Below are 16,686 nucleotides of genomic sequence, written 5' to 3' on the forward strand. Positions count from 1 at the left end.
CTGATTTGAAGATCGAGATTATTGAATAATCAGGCAAATTAATAATTTAAAAAATTATTGATAGATAAATATAATATATAATGATAAAATAGTATTACGATATGATAAATTAAGAATCCCCACATTTATTTTTTGTTTTGGGTAGAGCAAATGGTATTTTTGGAGTAAGAGATTGTCATTTAAATATGGATTGTTAGTCATTGACTCATTGGTTGTTGGTGGGTTTAAATATCCAACCTTAATATGAGGTTTCTTTCATTGGAAGAAAAAAATAAGTTTACCAAAAAAAAAAAATGAATCAAACATAGGATAAATTTTTAAATTCTCATTTTAATCAAACATGATTAATTCAAGTTATTAAATGTGAAATTAGACTTATTTTTTTAAAAAAAAAATTTGAGACAATATTTATTTTCATGGCAAAAACTTGTGTGAGACGGTCTCACGAATCGTATTTTATGAGACGGATATCTTATTTGGGCCAACCATGAAAAAAAGCATTATTTTTTATGCTAAGAGTATTACTTTTTATTGTTTATTGTGAATATCGATAGGGTTGACCCTTCTCACAGATAAAAATTCGTGAGACCGTCTCACAAGAGATCAACTTTATTTTCATTGATCCAAACTCCAACTTCATCGTTTCCAAATGATCGAGGTCATAATTAACTTCCATACAATTGTATTCCATTTTATTAAATGTATAACATGTTTAAATAGCCTGTGAATTCTTATATTTACTTTTTAAATATGAGAAAGTAAAATTATAACAAATTAATCAAGTGCGAATATAGAGGAGAAAACAAATAGGGAAAAAAAAAATCTTCGGATTAATTTAGGGATAATTATTAAAATATATCTGTGTGAATTTAAAGAAAAGACATGGTATGGTATATTTATACTTCTTCCAAGCCAGGCAATGTATATACGAACAGTTAGTTCAGTGTTTTGTTTGGTTCTGGTTGAAAAAGGCTATGCTTTCTGGATAAGGTAGTCTTCGTGTTCATGTATTCTCCAAGATTTAGATACAATGAATACATTTCTTACTATAGAAAACGAGGTGTAACGCCACGTAACCGTAGATGTCCTAAGAATGAATCCATGCATCAGACAGGATAACGACATATTTTATAATTTGTATTGTCTTTATATTTATATTATAATAATTTTTTTATCACTTTATAAAAAAAATATGTAGTATAAAATAAGACAACATAAGACGAATCTCAAATATCAAATTTAGAGTGTCTTGGAAGACAGAAAGTTTAATGAAAAAGATTGTGCTAAAGTATGTCAAGAGAAATGTGAAGCAAACGCACCAAATTTGACCGGATACCTGTGATGTATGTTCGATGTAATCTTAAATAATTCACATTTGGGAGAACATAGTCGTCAGGCACATTGAACCTGGCTTTGTCAACTGTCGAGTCTACGGGTTTATTCAAATCCACAATTTCCCTGTCACGTCCTACCTATGACAAAACAAATTTTGGAAAATACAGATAATTTCTTCAGTACTTTATTTTGAAATTTCAAAATGATCCCAACGTTTGTTCTCCGAAAGATGATATACATATATGAATAATTTTGAACGGAGTTTTCATATTGATATTCACTGAAATTTTAGAGTTCGATTTCAGTAAGTGACATTAATTCAGACGCATGTTTCGAATTTGCTCTGAGCCTGAAATCACGAAGAAAACCGCTAGAAGGGAGCCGGGAGGGTGTCCCGGCGTAGCCCCTCCGACGCTCAAGTTTGAGACTGAGGATATAAGTGGAGAGCAGCTAAAAGTGCTGCTGAAAAACAATATTGGATGCCGAATTAAACACTCAAACCTGGTATTTATAGGAGAATACATGGGCACGTGACGGGCCTTCCCACATTGGCTGGGGTTGGGTCAGGGATCCAAATCTGGTTTGGGTCTAACCTTAGCGGGCTCATCCATAGGATATCACATACGTTGTTCATCAATTGTGATTGTTTATGTGATCATCGTTGAAGTGATATTCATTTAATGTATGTACAAATTTAATATGCTTCATCATTTCTAATAGATAAATGTTACATCAATGATGAATACAAACGTAGGCTAAGTTGGGGGACAAAATATTAAATTTATATATATTAAAATTAAAAAGAACAAATAACTATTTTCACGAATGGTGAGATTAAAATCAAATGGGCCCAATGCCTGGGTGGCCTCTTACGATCTATGGAAAATGGGCCAACTTCACATCATGGCCAATGACAACTAATCCATTATTAGTTTGTGTGAAGCCGTCATTATAATTTTCATTTATCCACAATAATAATAATAATTGATTCAAATACCACGTCATTGCTAATCATTTCATCCCACAACACTATATACATTATCGTACGTATTTAGCAAAATAAATTTGGTCAATATTTTTAAAAAATCCTCCAATTTTTTTTTTTTTTGAAAAAATTTGACCAGTATAATTTCCCATTATTTTCTATTTTAGAAATTAAATTTTCTCCTCGATTTGTTTCACTCTGAGGGAGGTGCTTTTATGGAAATTCAACGTCTGCTCGTGGGTCTAGTTTGAAACTATTTGAACAAAAAATGAAGCAGAAGCGTAATGGAGTTTTCGGGAGTCACGGACCGACCATAGAACCATGTTTTGAACGCTAGAGGGGACACCTAAAGTTTTGACAATGCTCTGGTGGCTTGAGTTACAATTTCAACAATATGTTTGAAGACGAGTCAAAGCGGACAAGCCCAAACTAAACACATATTGATGTGAGTTGGGTTGCTTATTATTATCTTAAAAAATAAATTTTTTTTGTTTTTTTTTGTTTTTTTTTTTTGAAATCCAACCAGGAGTTATATCAATTCAAAGAAGAGTTATTGCAATCAGAAATTAAAAGCTCGGAAATAAGCAAAGGAGCCTCATAGAAGGTGTGCAGACTAGCATAAGAAGTGGTCGCTTTTGCAAGGATATGAGCTACCACGTTCGCTTGTCGACGAACAAAATGGACCTTGTAATTTGGTTCTCTTGAAATAATGTAACAACACTCTGTAATTATCGTTCCAAATTCGCTGCAATCCACATGGTTAGAGTTGATAGCCTCAGCTACGGATTTGGAATCTGTTTCGAAGATTACTTGTTGCAAATCTAAGGATGTAGCCCAAGAAAGAGCCTCAAGTAACGCCTTTGCTTCCGCTTCACGGACTTCGAATAGCCCTCGGTGACTATAGCTCCTGCACATCATAAATTCCCCTGCCGAGTCCCGGATGATCGCAGCGCCTCCAATCTTATTTATCTCCTTGAAAATTTGTAATCGTGTTGCGTATATGGTTAGATTTATGTGTGAAAAAGTTAAATGTAGGTTTTTCAAAAAGAAAGTAAGAATGCTCAAAAGAAAAAATAAAAATAAAATAGAAAATTATTTGAGAATCAAAGCATATAATAAAGACTATATCCTATTATCGGTGGGGGAAATGAAAAAGATATTGCATTTTAAAAAAATATTAAATTTACTAATTATCATCACTCATATTTAATAAAAAAAATAGATATATGTGTTGAGTATTGGCCAATAATTTTTTAATGTATATTTGACACGTCAAATAAATGTTTAATTTTTTAGTAATGTGAACAATAAATTTTATAAAATATTTGTGAATTTATTATAAATACGAAGATAAAATTTAAAAATTGTTGGGAATGAAACTAAATCTCAACATTAGAAAATTATGAGTTAATAAGAAGAAATACTATCTCCATGGATATAAAGTCTTTTCGGTAAAATCCAAAAGCAAATCAATAAGAGTTTAGACTCAAAGGGAACAATATCATACAATTATTGAAATACGTGACTTCCATGTCATAACAATTGGTATCAGACTCATGGTGTAGATTGAGTCATGTGGGTTAAATCATTGTATACTTGAACTAAACGAAAGAGTTGAGGGCTCTCAGCAAAAATTTCTGATAAGCTCTCGAGATGATGTTGCTCTCGGTATTTCATATAAGGAGTGCATCCCAACGCGGTGAAGAGGAGGGACCTCAATTAGAGGACATATAAGGCTTGAGAAGAGGCCATGACCATGAAAATAATGGTGGAACTTCGTTTGAGGAAATGATTGTTGGGACTTGAGAATGCAACCAAAGTTCCACACCGTAAGATCAATATCATACAATTATGAAGATACGTGGCTTACTCGTCAAAACAAAAATGATATTAATTTTATTATTTTTAATTTTTTCTGACCCACCTAACTCACAACCGATATTGGTTGGATTGTGGCCGGAGTAGACCAATCCATTTTGACAAGTCCACTTGGACTTTTGTGCATACATCTTGAATTTAAACACACAAAACTCTTTCATGTTCTCATCAAGTCAAACTTCCCACGCTTGACACTTGCGTATATGAATCTTGATATCACCTATAAAGAATCATTTTTATGTCAATGATAATACACGATTTTGCATGTCCTTTCTACCTTCCCTTAGATATGTTTCACAAGCTTCCACTAAATTTATTCTTGTGCATTTTTTGGTGGAGCATACAAACAAATCACCATAGAGAAGTACTACTTTATCCCCCAAGGATTTAGTCGGCCATCACCTAACCCCCCCCCCTAGGATTATGAAAATGCGAGTTGTGACAAAAGATTGGTATCGATTTTATCGTTTTGAAAAAAATAAAGGGTAAGAGAATCGAGTGAGAATAAGAATAAAGAACACAGACATAAAATTTATTTTAGATTGTAAGATAAGGTATACGGTCTAAATATACACAAGGGGGAATATCACGATCATTGAGAATAAAGTATTAAAGTTCTTTAAATGGGCAACTTGCAAAAAAATTGGGGGCTCCATTTGAAAAAGGGAAATGGAGGGTGGGGTTGGTTTGTCATTTCCCGAAAGAGTTCGTCTGGATGGGAATTTTGCTCTTGTTGCCATAAAAATATTGTGCTTGCTAGTGGCTGAGATGGGACCTAAAATTGTATATAAGAAATAACTTCAAGATTTAGTTTTGATTTTGTCGAATCAAATATGTGACGAAATTTTACTTATTTGAACGTTAATATATGATGTTGACTTTCATTTAAATAAAAAAAAACCAACATGATGTATTAGTTTTGGAATACGGTGAGAAACACTCTCGATGAACGATATATTAACTTAACTCCGAAATTTACGAATGCCTGTTTGACTAATAATTTGGTTCGGACCCCTTTATTGGGAGAGAAATAATGGGTTTTTTTATTCAATTCATTAGATTCATATCTAAAGGTTAAAGGACTAATAGTTCTCCTAACTTTTTGAGATGTTAACTCTTTCCTCCGGGAACCACTTATAATCGTTTTTAAAGTTCAAATAATGTTTAAATTTCAAGAATAATGTTTTTAAATATAAACTCCATACCCAAATTCAACTAGAATAATATATGAAAAAATATGGTCGAAATGCTTGGAGAATCACTTATCAGGATCAATCTTGAAAGATATTTCAGAAGAATATAGTTATAATTCTCAAAATAAAAGGGGGAAAAAAGAGAGAAGAATAAGGTTATGAGAATAAACAGGAGGAACCAATGGTATGGATAAAGCTTCGAAAGCGTCAACAGAAATTAAACACTAGATTTGATCCCTGGTGAGACCCATTTGTTAATTTTATTGTAAATGTGATTCAAAACCCGTGCAAAAGCACGAAAAACAGAGGAAATTCGAAGAAATGTAATAAAGAAAAGATAGTAGGATCTGAGCATGAGATGCTTATGTTTGTTTCAATCATCATATCATGGAAAAGATTATATTCTGTCAAGTTGGAATCATAGGACAAGCAGAGAGTAACACTTGTGAGAGTAAGAATCTCCATTTGTTCCGCCCTTAGTACGCGAATTTCGACTGGGAAGTTATGTTGCGATTTGTATTATCGATATTTACATTTGTAAGTTGAAGATTCCTCAACATGAACAGCTGAAAATTAAGACCATAATTTACTTATAAGTCAAGCTTAAAATCTTGCTGATATGACATGTATGAAGTATGGAGTACTATTTCAAGTCTCCTAGCAAAATCAGCTTTCCAGGGCTGTAGAAATCAATGTTGCTCCGCGCGTTGCACCTGGAAAATCGCACTATTGTAAAGGTCGAATCCAAATGAAGAATTCCCTGGAAAATGAGTGATGATGAAGCCGTTGTTTCCAGGAGCGAAACCCATAATTGACCCTGGATCTTGCAGAACATTATAAGATTCGTACATTTCCGGCACCAAACCTGCAATTTCGCCTGAATCTTGTTGGGATTTCAAGATTAAAGCTGATTTATGCAGCGAATTAGGCAAGTTTAGATCTTTAGCAGGTGATGAAGAATCGGTTTCGGCGAGATTCCCGGTTGTGATATCGTGTATGCTTGATCTTCTCTTGTCTTTCCCCCCGGAAACTTGCCTGATAAAGTACTTCTGAGCATGACTCGCGACCTGTGTGGGGGTCCTCGTTGTTACGAAGTTTCGCGAGATGTTCCTCCAATCCCCTTTTCCGTACTTTTTCAGGCCCAGCAGAAATTGCCTGATCGCCTCGAAAATAAGTAAAAGATCCTACGGAAGAAAATAAAAAACAAGAAAAGGAAAGTCAGTTCAATCACCTGTGTTCCTCCTCAGTCCAGGGCACCCCTTTTTTCCGTTCGTGATCGGGGCCCCGAATCGAAGAGCTCCGTTTCCCGCCTGGATTATACAATGGTTTCAATCCCTGACAGGGGTGACTACTCACCCACTCCAAGGTGAAAGTGTTGTTCGCATAACCTGGAATCGGGATTAGCCCTGCTTCTATGTCACTAACATCTTCTACCAATTCTTTATACTGTTTCATCACATCACTTACCGTCTTTCCAGGAATCATGGCCGCCACATTGTACCACCTGTCTGGGGTATCTTTGTCGAAGAACGCAAGTGCATTCTCAAATCTCTTATTTTCCTCGGGTGTCCATTTCGTCATTACCTTATTTTCCTCGAACAACCAGTCCGACGTCCTGATCCATGGCTGCAGCGTTTCTCTGTCCATTGTCGCCTGTATTTTTCACCACCTGGTGAGGTGAAATTTCCTAAAACAAAAAACCCACCTGGAATTGAAGCAAAGGAATTTGCTACCAATACAAGAGTAGATATAGACGAGTGGAGATTTGCTAGAGCATTAAGTCAAAAAATGGGAATCTGAATACTACTTTTTTATTTTTTCACACACGGTGAGGAATCTTGGAAGGCCACTCAACTTTCGCGTGCCCGAGGAAAATTTCAAGACACTGTTGAAAAAAGTGGATACAGATACAGATACATATACAGGTACACATATCATAGGCGGACAAAGGAAGAGGACAAAGTGAAGAAAGATACAGTGAACCTGTGACAGGAAACAGAATACGGCCGTCATGTGATGCACAATACTACAGTATTCCCAGATTAAAAGTCGATTAAACAGGGAAAAATTCTTCGGGATTTAGAATCAGAATCATGAAAAATGGTTGTTTCTTTCGTTTAAAAGTATTCTGAAGCTGATTGCTGAGTTCGAAGAAGTGAATCTTATGTCTAAATTTTATTCGTTCTTGTTTCTTAGAGTAGAGGGAACGGTGTTTAGAGCAGAACGAACACCCAGCAAAATGTGTGGTAAAAAAAGAGATGGAGACTGATTAATACATGAAGGGTGCTTATAAATTTTTGGGTGGTAGACGTCTTCTTGGTCGTGAATATCTGAACTGGTTTGTTCATTATTCAAGAATTCTTGTTTGGACAGTTGACAAAAACTTGTGTGAGACGCTCTCACGGGCGTATTTTGTGAGACAGATCTCTTATTTGAGTTATTCATGAAAAAAAATTATTTTTTACTGTGAATATCTGTAGGATTGACCTGTCTCACAGATAAAGATTTGTGAGACCATCTCACAAAAGACCTAATCTGGACAGTTCATACCACCCGTACATAATATTTTGATCTAAGATTTAAATTCTTACATGTTTCAGCTTTAATTAATGTTTAGAAATACAAATAAATATATTTTCTTTTCCCTATATAAACATTACTGCATTATACTATGATGATTAGAAACAATATATTTTTAAAAATGAAAAATATAATTTTGGTAAATAATCCAATTCAACAAAACATCTTTCTTCCAAAAACATAAAAATACATACATGGCATTTCTATATGTTTAACTTTGAAAATACAAAATAAATATCGTATTTCGAATATAACTTCAAACACTCACATGTATATTAGTTCTAGATTTTCTATGTGTCGTATCGAATTTTATCTCAAAAAACTCACATGTGCCTACAGAGTACAAAAACATTTTCTTTTGTGAATCAGAAACCGTAGAATTTTTTTCAGTACGATAGAGAGTGTGTATATATATATAATTCATACCAATCACCAATTGAGGAAACCTAATAAAGAAAATGGGGGACAATCTGTCATTTTTATTCCAAGATGCTTGTTGTATTTGCATATTGTGTACGTTCTTATTTAGACCGTGAAAATATAAAGTATAAATTATGATAAAGTTATATAAAAAAATAATAATAATCTTAATTTGATTAATTGAAATTCCAAGATGGAGCATTTGGCAGATTTGTCCGAATGCAATAAAGAGATGGGGTATTTCCTTAACATTGGTCCAAAGAATCACCACGTCACCACGCTTCGCATGGTAAACTAATGGTTGTCGTCTGTTTTGACTTTCTTCGACTTCTCTCAAATAATATATAATAATAAAAAATTTAATATAATTTCTTAAAAAGCATAGATTTATTTTTAAATTATATATTTAACGGGTCTTCATCAATGTGCATTAAAATTTTGCCATACCTTCCTTGTCTGGACTGTGAAACTTGCGGATACATTTCTCGTAACCGAGTTCATTTTTAAATTATACTTAAATAATCACTGAGTTTAGTTAGCTTCTATAAATATAAATTATATATGTATTCCCAAGCTTAATTTATTAACAACAATGTTAAGTACGAGAATTAGCTCCGTTAAGCGAGCAATCAAAACTTGACATTTGAACACTCGTGCGATTTAAAATATTAAAGTTGTATTATTATTATCGTTGACTAATAAGTTTTTTTCCAACAACAAACAATTGATCATACAATTAATATCAGAGACAAATAATTGTTCATGTAATTTAAAATATTAAATTTGTATAATTATCATCGACTATAATTTTTTTGCAGCTTTTACATTTAGGGACCGCGGACTTAGGGATGTAATCGAGTCGAGCCGAGTCGAACTCTTGAATGTTTGAGCTTGGTTCGTTTATAATCGAGCCGAGCTTGAGCTTTATTTAACGAATATATGCATGGCTCACGAGCTTATTCAAGCCTTTATCGAGCCTAAACAAGCTTAATAAATATGAATTATACATTTAAATTTTCATTAAATTAATTAAAAAGTAAATTATATATTTAAAGAAAAATATATTATTCTTTTTAAAATTTGTAAATTTATTTATAATAAATAAATTTAATAGATTTTTCTATATATTTAATAAATAATATGCAAAATCAATAAATCAAATATCAAAACTATTATTTTTTCATCTAAAAGATTACTCATGAACTTACCAACGAATATGTTCACGAGCTAACGAGCCGAATACTGTGAAGCTTGAGTTTGGTTTGTTTATCTTAACGAGCCTCGTTAAACGAACTCAAACGAGTTTTTATCGAATCGAGCTTCGAATAGCTCACAAACGATTTGATTCGTTTGCATCTCCACGCGGACTTAGTCTTTCTTTCGGTGACAAATTTTTTAATATATATTTCTCCGTCTTCCATATAACGATTACCGATGCACAATTTATGATGAATGTGAAGCATCGTAATAAATTTGATATATTTTATTTGCGAAAGAAATAAATTCGAGATTTATATTATTATTTTTAAGGTATTGAAAATTTTCACTGATAATTAATAAATTGACAGGAAAAAGCCGACACTAGATTTAATGTTGACGTTAAAGTTTGCGAGTAATATATATTTGAAAAGAAACAAGAATTGTCTTTTAAAAAATGAAACAATAATTTATCCACAATAAAAATTAATTTAAAGTGGTTTATGTATTATGCATAAGAAAGACAAGTCATCTCGCCAGTCCGTTTTGGCATAATACATATAATATATATGTATATATCATATATGTCATCGCAAAAAAATATATGCAAAAATTAATCTTGACCATAAAAAAATTTTTGTTGAGCGTAAATAGGAATACCAAACTTTCCTCGAGAGTTAACAAATATGAAACATATCGAAATTACGCTTGATTTCTATAACACATATGATGTTGCATGTATAAAATCCTAGACAAAAATTCAACACGTATATTGTTAATGTGTAGTTATTGAGAAAACTTAACTTCAATTCACTCAAGAAATAATATAGCTTCCTTAGCTCTCACAACTCTCGCCAACTCCTATATTCTTGGTTGATTTCAAACTATTTAATTTGGCCTGTATACATTGCTATTTCTTGAAATGAAAATTACACTCGAACGAAAAGTTGAAATTGATCACACAAATCTGCATTTAGATTCAACATTTTGGCAGATCGATCTTTAGGAGGTGGGATTATGGATTCATTTGGACCATTTCCATTGTCCACCAACGCCATTTTCAGCATGTTGTGTGCACTTCCAAATGGCAATGCATGAACCAAACTCCTGAAAATTTTACGCGCTACAATTGTTAGATTTTTATTCCAAAATACATTACATTTGGTTTATGCTGAGTCCAAGATGGATCGATATATTTTTACCTGGATGATCTGCTCGGAATCTGAATTAAGGCTACACATCCACAAGTTGGCACACCGATTGTGTTAATCCTTTCGAAAGGATCAACAAGATCGAAGTTCTTAGGATCTGTATTTGGATTATAATTCCCTAACCCTTTTCCCACTGCAAAGAAATTGAATCCGTGCAGATGAACAGGATGGTTTTCCGGCGCAATAATTCCAGTATCCTGTAGTACAACATGAACTGTGTCATTGTAAGAAACCCTATAAACCTTTGTCCCACTCGTAGTACTCCCGAGATTGGAAGGTGGGGTGCCGGTATAGTTGAACTTAAACGATGGATTCCCGGGAAAAACAGTGGTGAAAACTCCCTTAATCTTGAAGTAATGCGCATGAAGAAGAGCAGTATTCGGCATCACGAACGTGACATTATTTACCAAGGCCACGACGCGGCTCCTATTTCCTGCCTCGCAGGTGGAGCACGGACTGATCCCCTGCCCGACTGTAAACAACAGAGAATGGTCGAATTTTTGTAGGACATTCGCCTGATATTTGATGGAATTGAGACTCCTTAATGAGTTTGTGAAACTGTTAGCAACAGGTGTAGCATTTCTTGCGGGCGGGGTTGCAAACGTGGTCGGAAACTGGCCTGGGTGCCGGAGTAATGCATAGTCGCGGTGGCCGCCATGTTGTCCAGCGCGACAATAGGCGTGTCCGTGAACGTTGTCGCCGCCACCATGTACTTTCCGACACCTTCATTAGCTGTCACGAGCACGTTGGCGGTCTGACCTGGTGCGATCAAGATTGTCTGTTTTGAAGGGTTTCACGTTAGTGGCATCTACTTCTACTACAGTCATTTTGCGGCCTGCAATCTTGAAGAAGAGCTCTTCGTTGTCTGACCCCGTGCCTTGATCCATCCATCGAGATATACATATATTATTTGAGGATTTATTCAATATTTGAGGATTTATTCAATATACTCATAAACACCTAACAAAATTTCTGTTACTATTTTACCAGTGGATTGAAATGTTGAAATTTACGTTGTCGATGACCTAAGACCTTGACGACGACTGCATCGCCATCCCGAGCATAGATGGCTGTGCCCGGAAATTGTCCGTTGACGGTGACGATGGATTTGGATGAGCACGAACGAGTGATATTTGTCATCACCACCTGTGTACCACAATGAGCTACTATTACACATAGAATACTAGAACTTAATATGCATGCTGATTTAGTTAGCAAAATAATTGGGCTTAACAATGTAATCTACAAACCACGCCACATTAGCTAATAACCATAAGATATCTTCCTACAATGTACTAATCTCTTTTTATTTACCAACAAATCGTACTAATTTTGAAACAATATATATTATATTGCTTATTAATACATACTTTAAATTATTAAGTTGCATTTAGATTGATAAATTTCAAATATATTTTTGTTGTTTAGAGAAATGAGATATAGAGAAGTAAGATCATAAACTCCAAATTCACCTTTTACGTGTTTATATAAAATATTTCATGTTAATCATCATGAATTTCAAGTTCACTCGATAAAGATTTCGTTTGAAATTCTATCCTACATTTTATAATTTATCGTGAATGAATATGATATGAATTTAACATTTGGTCTATTGTTTCATTGTTAACGATTAAATTATAATCGAAATCCACGAATTTCAAATCCATATCGCCAAATACAACCTTAAATTCAAATCAAGACATTTAGTTGGCAATTGCATACGTAAAATAATAGTTTCCCCCATGATAAAGTTACATTGTGTATAGCTGAATACTTTCTTTTTTAGGCAAAAATAAAAGTTGTGACTTACAAATGATCTTCAATTTTGTCCAATTATTTAATGTTGGGGGCAGCGGTGATAAGATATTTGTTACATTTGAACAATTTATTTGGAAAATTAGACAAATTCAAAAATATATATTTTAAACACGAAATACTCAAATAATAAAACTTTGAAGGAGTAAATTTTCATCAATTATTTTTAGCAACAAATTTATTAATTATTTTTGGACATAATTATTTTATTGTGAGAAGGATAAATATTTTTCTTGTTAATTTCAGAAAAAATATTATGACTTTAGTACATAAAATCATGTCATGTTCTATTATTATTTTTGACATTTTTCTTTTTTTAAGGAATGTCCTTTGTCTTTTATTCCATGAAAATTCGTGAGGTCAAAGGGTGATGAGATTTTTTTAAAAAAAAAATTAATCAAGGAGATGATTTAAAATTTCAAATTGGTTAAACCCCATGCATGTTCTCATAAGACGTCATATGAATTAATTTAAAAAATTTATATTTATCAAAATATGCATATGAATTAATTTGAAAACTTTATATTTATCACATTTTGCTAAATAATCGAAATAAATAAGTGATTCATATCAAATGTGAGACGTCTCACGGATTTATGTCCGTGAAACGAGTCGATATAGTCCATAAATTTTTATGCATAAAAGGTAATAATTTTTCGTCCGTCGCGTCGGGTAGCAGATTCGTCTTATAAAATTAACTAGTAAAATCATTTGAATTTTTATGTTTATTTGACCACTATTAGCCACCAAAAATATTTTATCCCCATTTCTCTAGGGCTTCGATGAATGGCAAGAATTGCTCATATCGATACAAGCTTCTATATCAATTAATACTGTACGATAATGATACGATTACCGAGCACGGGGTTAATGGGATCCTAACTAACCTCGCTTTATTTCAACGAGATCTTGCACATATACAATTTCAAAAAAAAATGGATCTTATCTTGTCATCCATCTTATCATGGGACAATATCCACGTGGATAGGATGCAATAAAACCGAGCTACAGTTCCCAACCCATGCTGCTTTTCCTCGCATGCAATCTCTCTCTCCCCCTATTTAAATTTTCTTAAAGATTTGCTCTTTGTTGTTCGTCTGTTTTGATCAAATCTTGATAACAACCAAGATGCAACAGGCATAAATCCTGGTTTTGTTACTTTCTTGTAAAAAGCCTGGATTTTTTTCGTAGGCTTGTCGTCTTCTGCATGCTACGCTTTTATACGCTTCTTGGGATATCAGGATTCAAGTTTGTTTCTGAATCTTTGTGGGTTCTTTCTGTTTTTGAAATTCTTAGGTTTTTTTTTATTACTTTTTGTTTGAATCCGTGAAAAGATCCGAGTAGTACTAGATTTTGGGAATTTCAGATTTTATTGTCAAGAAAGCTTGTTATAATTGGTTTCTGTCGAAAGTTATCTTTTTCTCTTCCGATTTTGCTTTCATCATAAATTGGTAATTAATTATGAGATTCCATGAATACTGTATGGATCTAGGCCATTCAAGAGCTCTGGTTTAACTTTTGTCTCAAACATTCTCGTACTACATAATTTAATATCATTATTTAGCTTTTTTGTGGTACCCTACTTTCAGATCGTGTGGTTCCTACCTGTTAAGAATACAACAATTTCTGTAATCTTTTCAAAAGCTCTTTTTTTTTCGGACAAAGCATTTGAAAGAGTCCTGGGGATATAATCATAGATTTTCCATGAATTAAGAAGCATCAATTTACAATTAGTTTATAATTCAGATTATGATTTATGATCAAGACTTGTGTTATGTTGCTCCAATATTTAAGAATCCTCTTGCTAGACTGATATGATGTTCTATATGAACATAGTTACTAACAACTAAATTCTTGCTTTCTATGGACGATGGGTGTATGATTTTGGAAGACATGCTTTCTTAGTTTCTTATGTAGATGAATTCTGCTCTATATTTGTTTGGTGGTTGATTTTAACGACTCTATATGATGTAATTACCAGGATTACGGGGGGGAAGAGTTAAAGATTGCAGCCATGGGAGAAGAGCATATGCATACAAATGACGGGACTTTGGATATACACAAAAGACCAGCTAATAAGGAGAAAACTGGAAACTGGAAAGCATGCCGCTTCATCCTTTGTGAGATTTTTGTCTCTGTTCTACGTGTGCTTTACAGTTTCAGCATTTTTTTGTTGCATGATAATTGGTGAATTTATATTTTCAACAGTAACTGAGTGTTGCGAGAGATTGGCATACTATGGAATGGGCACTAATTTGGTAAACTATCTAGAGCTACGTCTTAACCAAGGGAATGCAACTGCATCGAACACTGTCACAAATTGGTCAGGAACCTGCTACATAACTCCACTTATCGGTGCTTTCTTGGCTGATTCATACCTGGGAAGATATTGGACCATTGCGACTTTCTCTACAATCTACGTTCTTGTATGTTATTCGTGTTATTGTGCCTTTAATATTTTCTATATCATAGTAAACTACTCGTTCTGGTTTAATTTTACTAAAATAGCATGATACTGCTAGGGACGAATTTGATGTAGATTCAATGGGTTATGATTTTTTTTGGTTACAGGGAATGACACTTTTGACGATATCTGCTTCGGTTCATGGGCTAAAGCCAGAATGTGATGAGAATGCTTGCCATCCTACGTCGTCACAAATCGCCATCTTCTTTGTGGCTCTATACTTGATTGCTCTTGGAACTGGTGGAATCAAACCATGCGTCTCCTCCTTTGGTGCCGATCAATTTGATGAAAGTGATGAAAACGAAAAGAAGAAGAAGAGTTCTTTCTTTAATTGGTTTTACATGTCGATTAACGTTGGTGCTCTTATAGCTTCATCCGTCTTGGTTTGGATACAAATGAACGTGGGCTGGAGTTGGGGGTTCGGGATTCCAGCAGTTTCTATGGCCATTGCAGTTGCATTTTTTTTCTTTGGAAGCCATTTGTATCGGATACAAGTACCAGGAGGGAGTCCCCTAACAAGAATTGCTCAGGTTTTGGTTGCATCCTTGAGAAAAACCCACGTAAAAGTTCCCTTGGACAAGTCTCTTCTTTATGAGACAGTTGATATGGAATCTAAAATTCAGGGCAGCCGCAAACTTGAGCACACCGAGAAGTTCAGGTAATATTCTGAACCCTCTGATATTAGTACATTGGCAACACGTTGAATATGGTAGCACTAATTGTAGCATGTTGAAACTAGGTTCTTTGATAAGGCAGCAGTGGAGACTGAAACCGACGATTCGAAAGGGGAAGGGCAACCATGGAAACTCTGTACGGTGACTCAGGTCGAAGAGTTTAAATCTGTAATCCGCCTACTCCCAATTTGGGCTTCTGGGATCGTTTTCTGTACCGTCTACAGTCAAATGAGCACAATGTTTGTTCTACAAGGTAACACCATGGATCAAAGCATCGGACCAAACTTCAAGATTCCATCAGCTTCCCTGTCGCTTTTTGATACATTAAGTGTCATATTCTGGACACTTGTGTATGACTTGGTAATCATTCCAAAGGCAAGAAAATTCACTGGAAATGAGAGGGGATTCACACAGCTCCAAAGAATGGGAATCGGGCTTGTCATCTCGATTTTTGCTATGATTGTTGCCGGTGCGCTCGAGGTTGCTCGGCTTGATTATGTTAGAAGAAACAATTACTATGATCTCAAGACCATTCCCATGTCAATATTTTGGCAAGTCCCACAGTATTTTCTTGTTGGATGCGCAGAAGTTTTCACATTTATCGGACAACTCGAGTTCTTTTACGACCAAGCGCCTGATGCCATGAGAAGCTTGTGCTCCGCGCTATCACTCACAACTAATGCATTGGGCAATTATCTAAGCACGTTGCTAGTAATAATAGTGACAAAATTGACGGCTAGCAATGGCAGGCTTGGCTGGATTCCTGATAACTTGAATAGAGGTCGTCTCGACTACTTTTACTGGCTCCTAGCCATTCTCAGCTCCATCAATTTCTTTGTTTACCTGTTGATTGCAAATTGGTACACTTACAAGAAAGTTGCAAGAAAATTGTAAGCGATAATGGAGCAGGATATTGGGCAATTATCTAAGCACG

The 16,686-nt window shown here is 34.4% G+C and overlaps 2 protein-coding genes and 1 pseudogene across 4 annotated transcripts; 1 reads left to right on the plus strand and 2 right to left on the minus strand.

The window, feature by feature from the left end:
• Positions 1-5,623: 5,623 nt before the first annotated feature.
• On the minus strand, positions 5,624-7,671 carry LOC142548599 (transcription factor DIVARICATA-like). 3 transcript variants are annotated; one of them, XM_075657003.1, is made up of 3 exons: positions 7,375-7,662; positions 6,623-7,078; positions 5,698-6,546 (listed from the first exon to the last, which is right to left on the minus strand). In XM_075657003.1, exons 2-3 carry the CDS (start codon positions 7,036-7,038, stop codon positions 6,081-6,083), a joined length of 882 nt encoding a protein of 293 aa, XP_075513118.1. In that variant the 5' UTR covers positions 7,039-7,078; positions 7,375-7,662; the 3' UTR covers positions 5,698-6,080. The 3 variants fall into 3 exon arrangements, with proteins under 3 accessions (XP_075513119.1, XP_075513118.1, XP_075513117.1); XM_075657004.1 differs by having other exon boundaries at positions 5,624-6,575; positions 6,859-7,671; XM_075657002.1 differs by having other exon boundaries at positions 5,699-6,546; positions 6,623-7,661.
• A 2,896-nt stretch (positions 7,672-10,567) lies between these two features.
• Positions 10,568-11,686, minus strand: LOC142548355 (laccase-4-like; annotated as a pseudogene).
• A 1,941-nt stretch (positions 11,687-13,627) lies between these two features.
• Positions 13,628-16,676, plus strand: LOC142548602 (protein NRT1/ PTR FAMILY 8.1-like). The gene is made up of 5 exons (XM_075657007.1): positions 13,628-13,862; positions 14,596-14,734; positions 14,823-15,040; positions 15,186-15,736; positions 15,818-16,676. The coding sequence occupies exons 2-5, from the start codon at positions 14,629-14,631 to the stop codon at positions 16,644-16,646; spliced, it is 1,704 nt and encodes a 567-aa protein (XP_075513122.1). The 5' UTR covers positions 13,628-13,862; positions 14,596-14,628; the 3' UTR covers positions 16,647-16,676.
• The last annotated feature ends 10 nt before the right edge of the window (positions 16,677-16,686 follow it).

This window comes from Primulina tabacum, chromosome 6 (assembly GCF_025594145.1).
Source record: "Primulina tabacum isolate GXHZ01 chromosome 6, ASM2559414v2, whole genome shotgun sequence".
NCBI classification, from domain to species: Eukaryota; Viridiplantae; Streptophyta; class Magnoliopsida; order Lamiales; family Gesneriaceae; genus Primulina; species Primulina tabacum.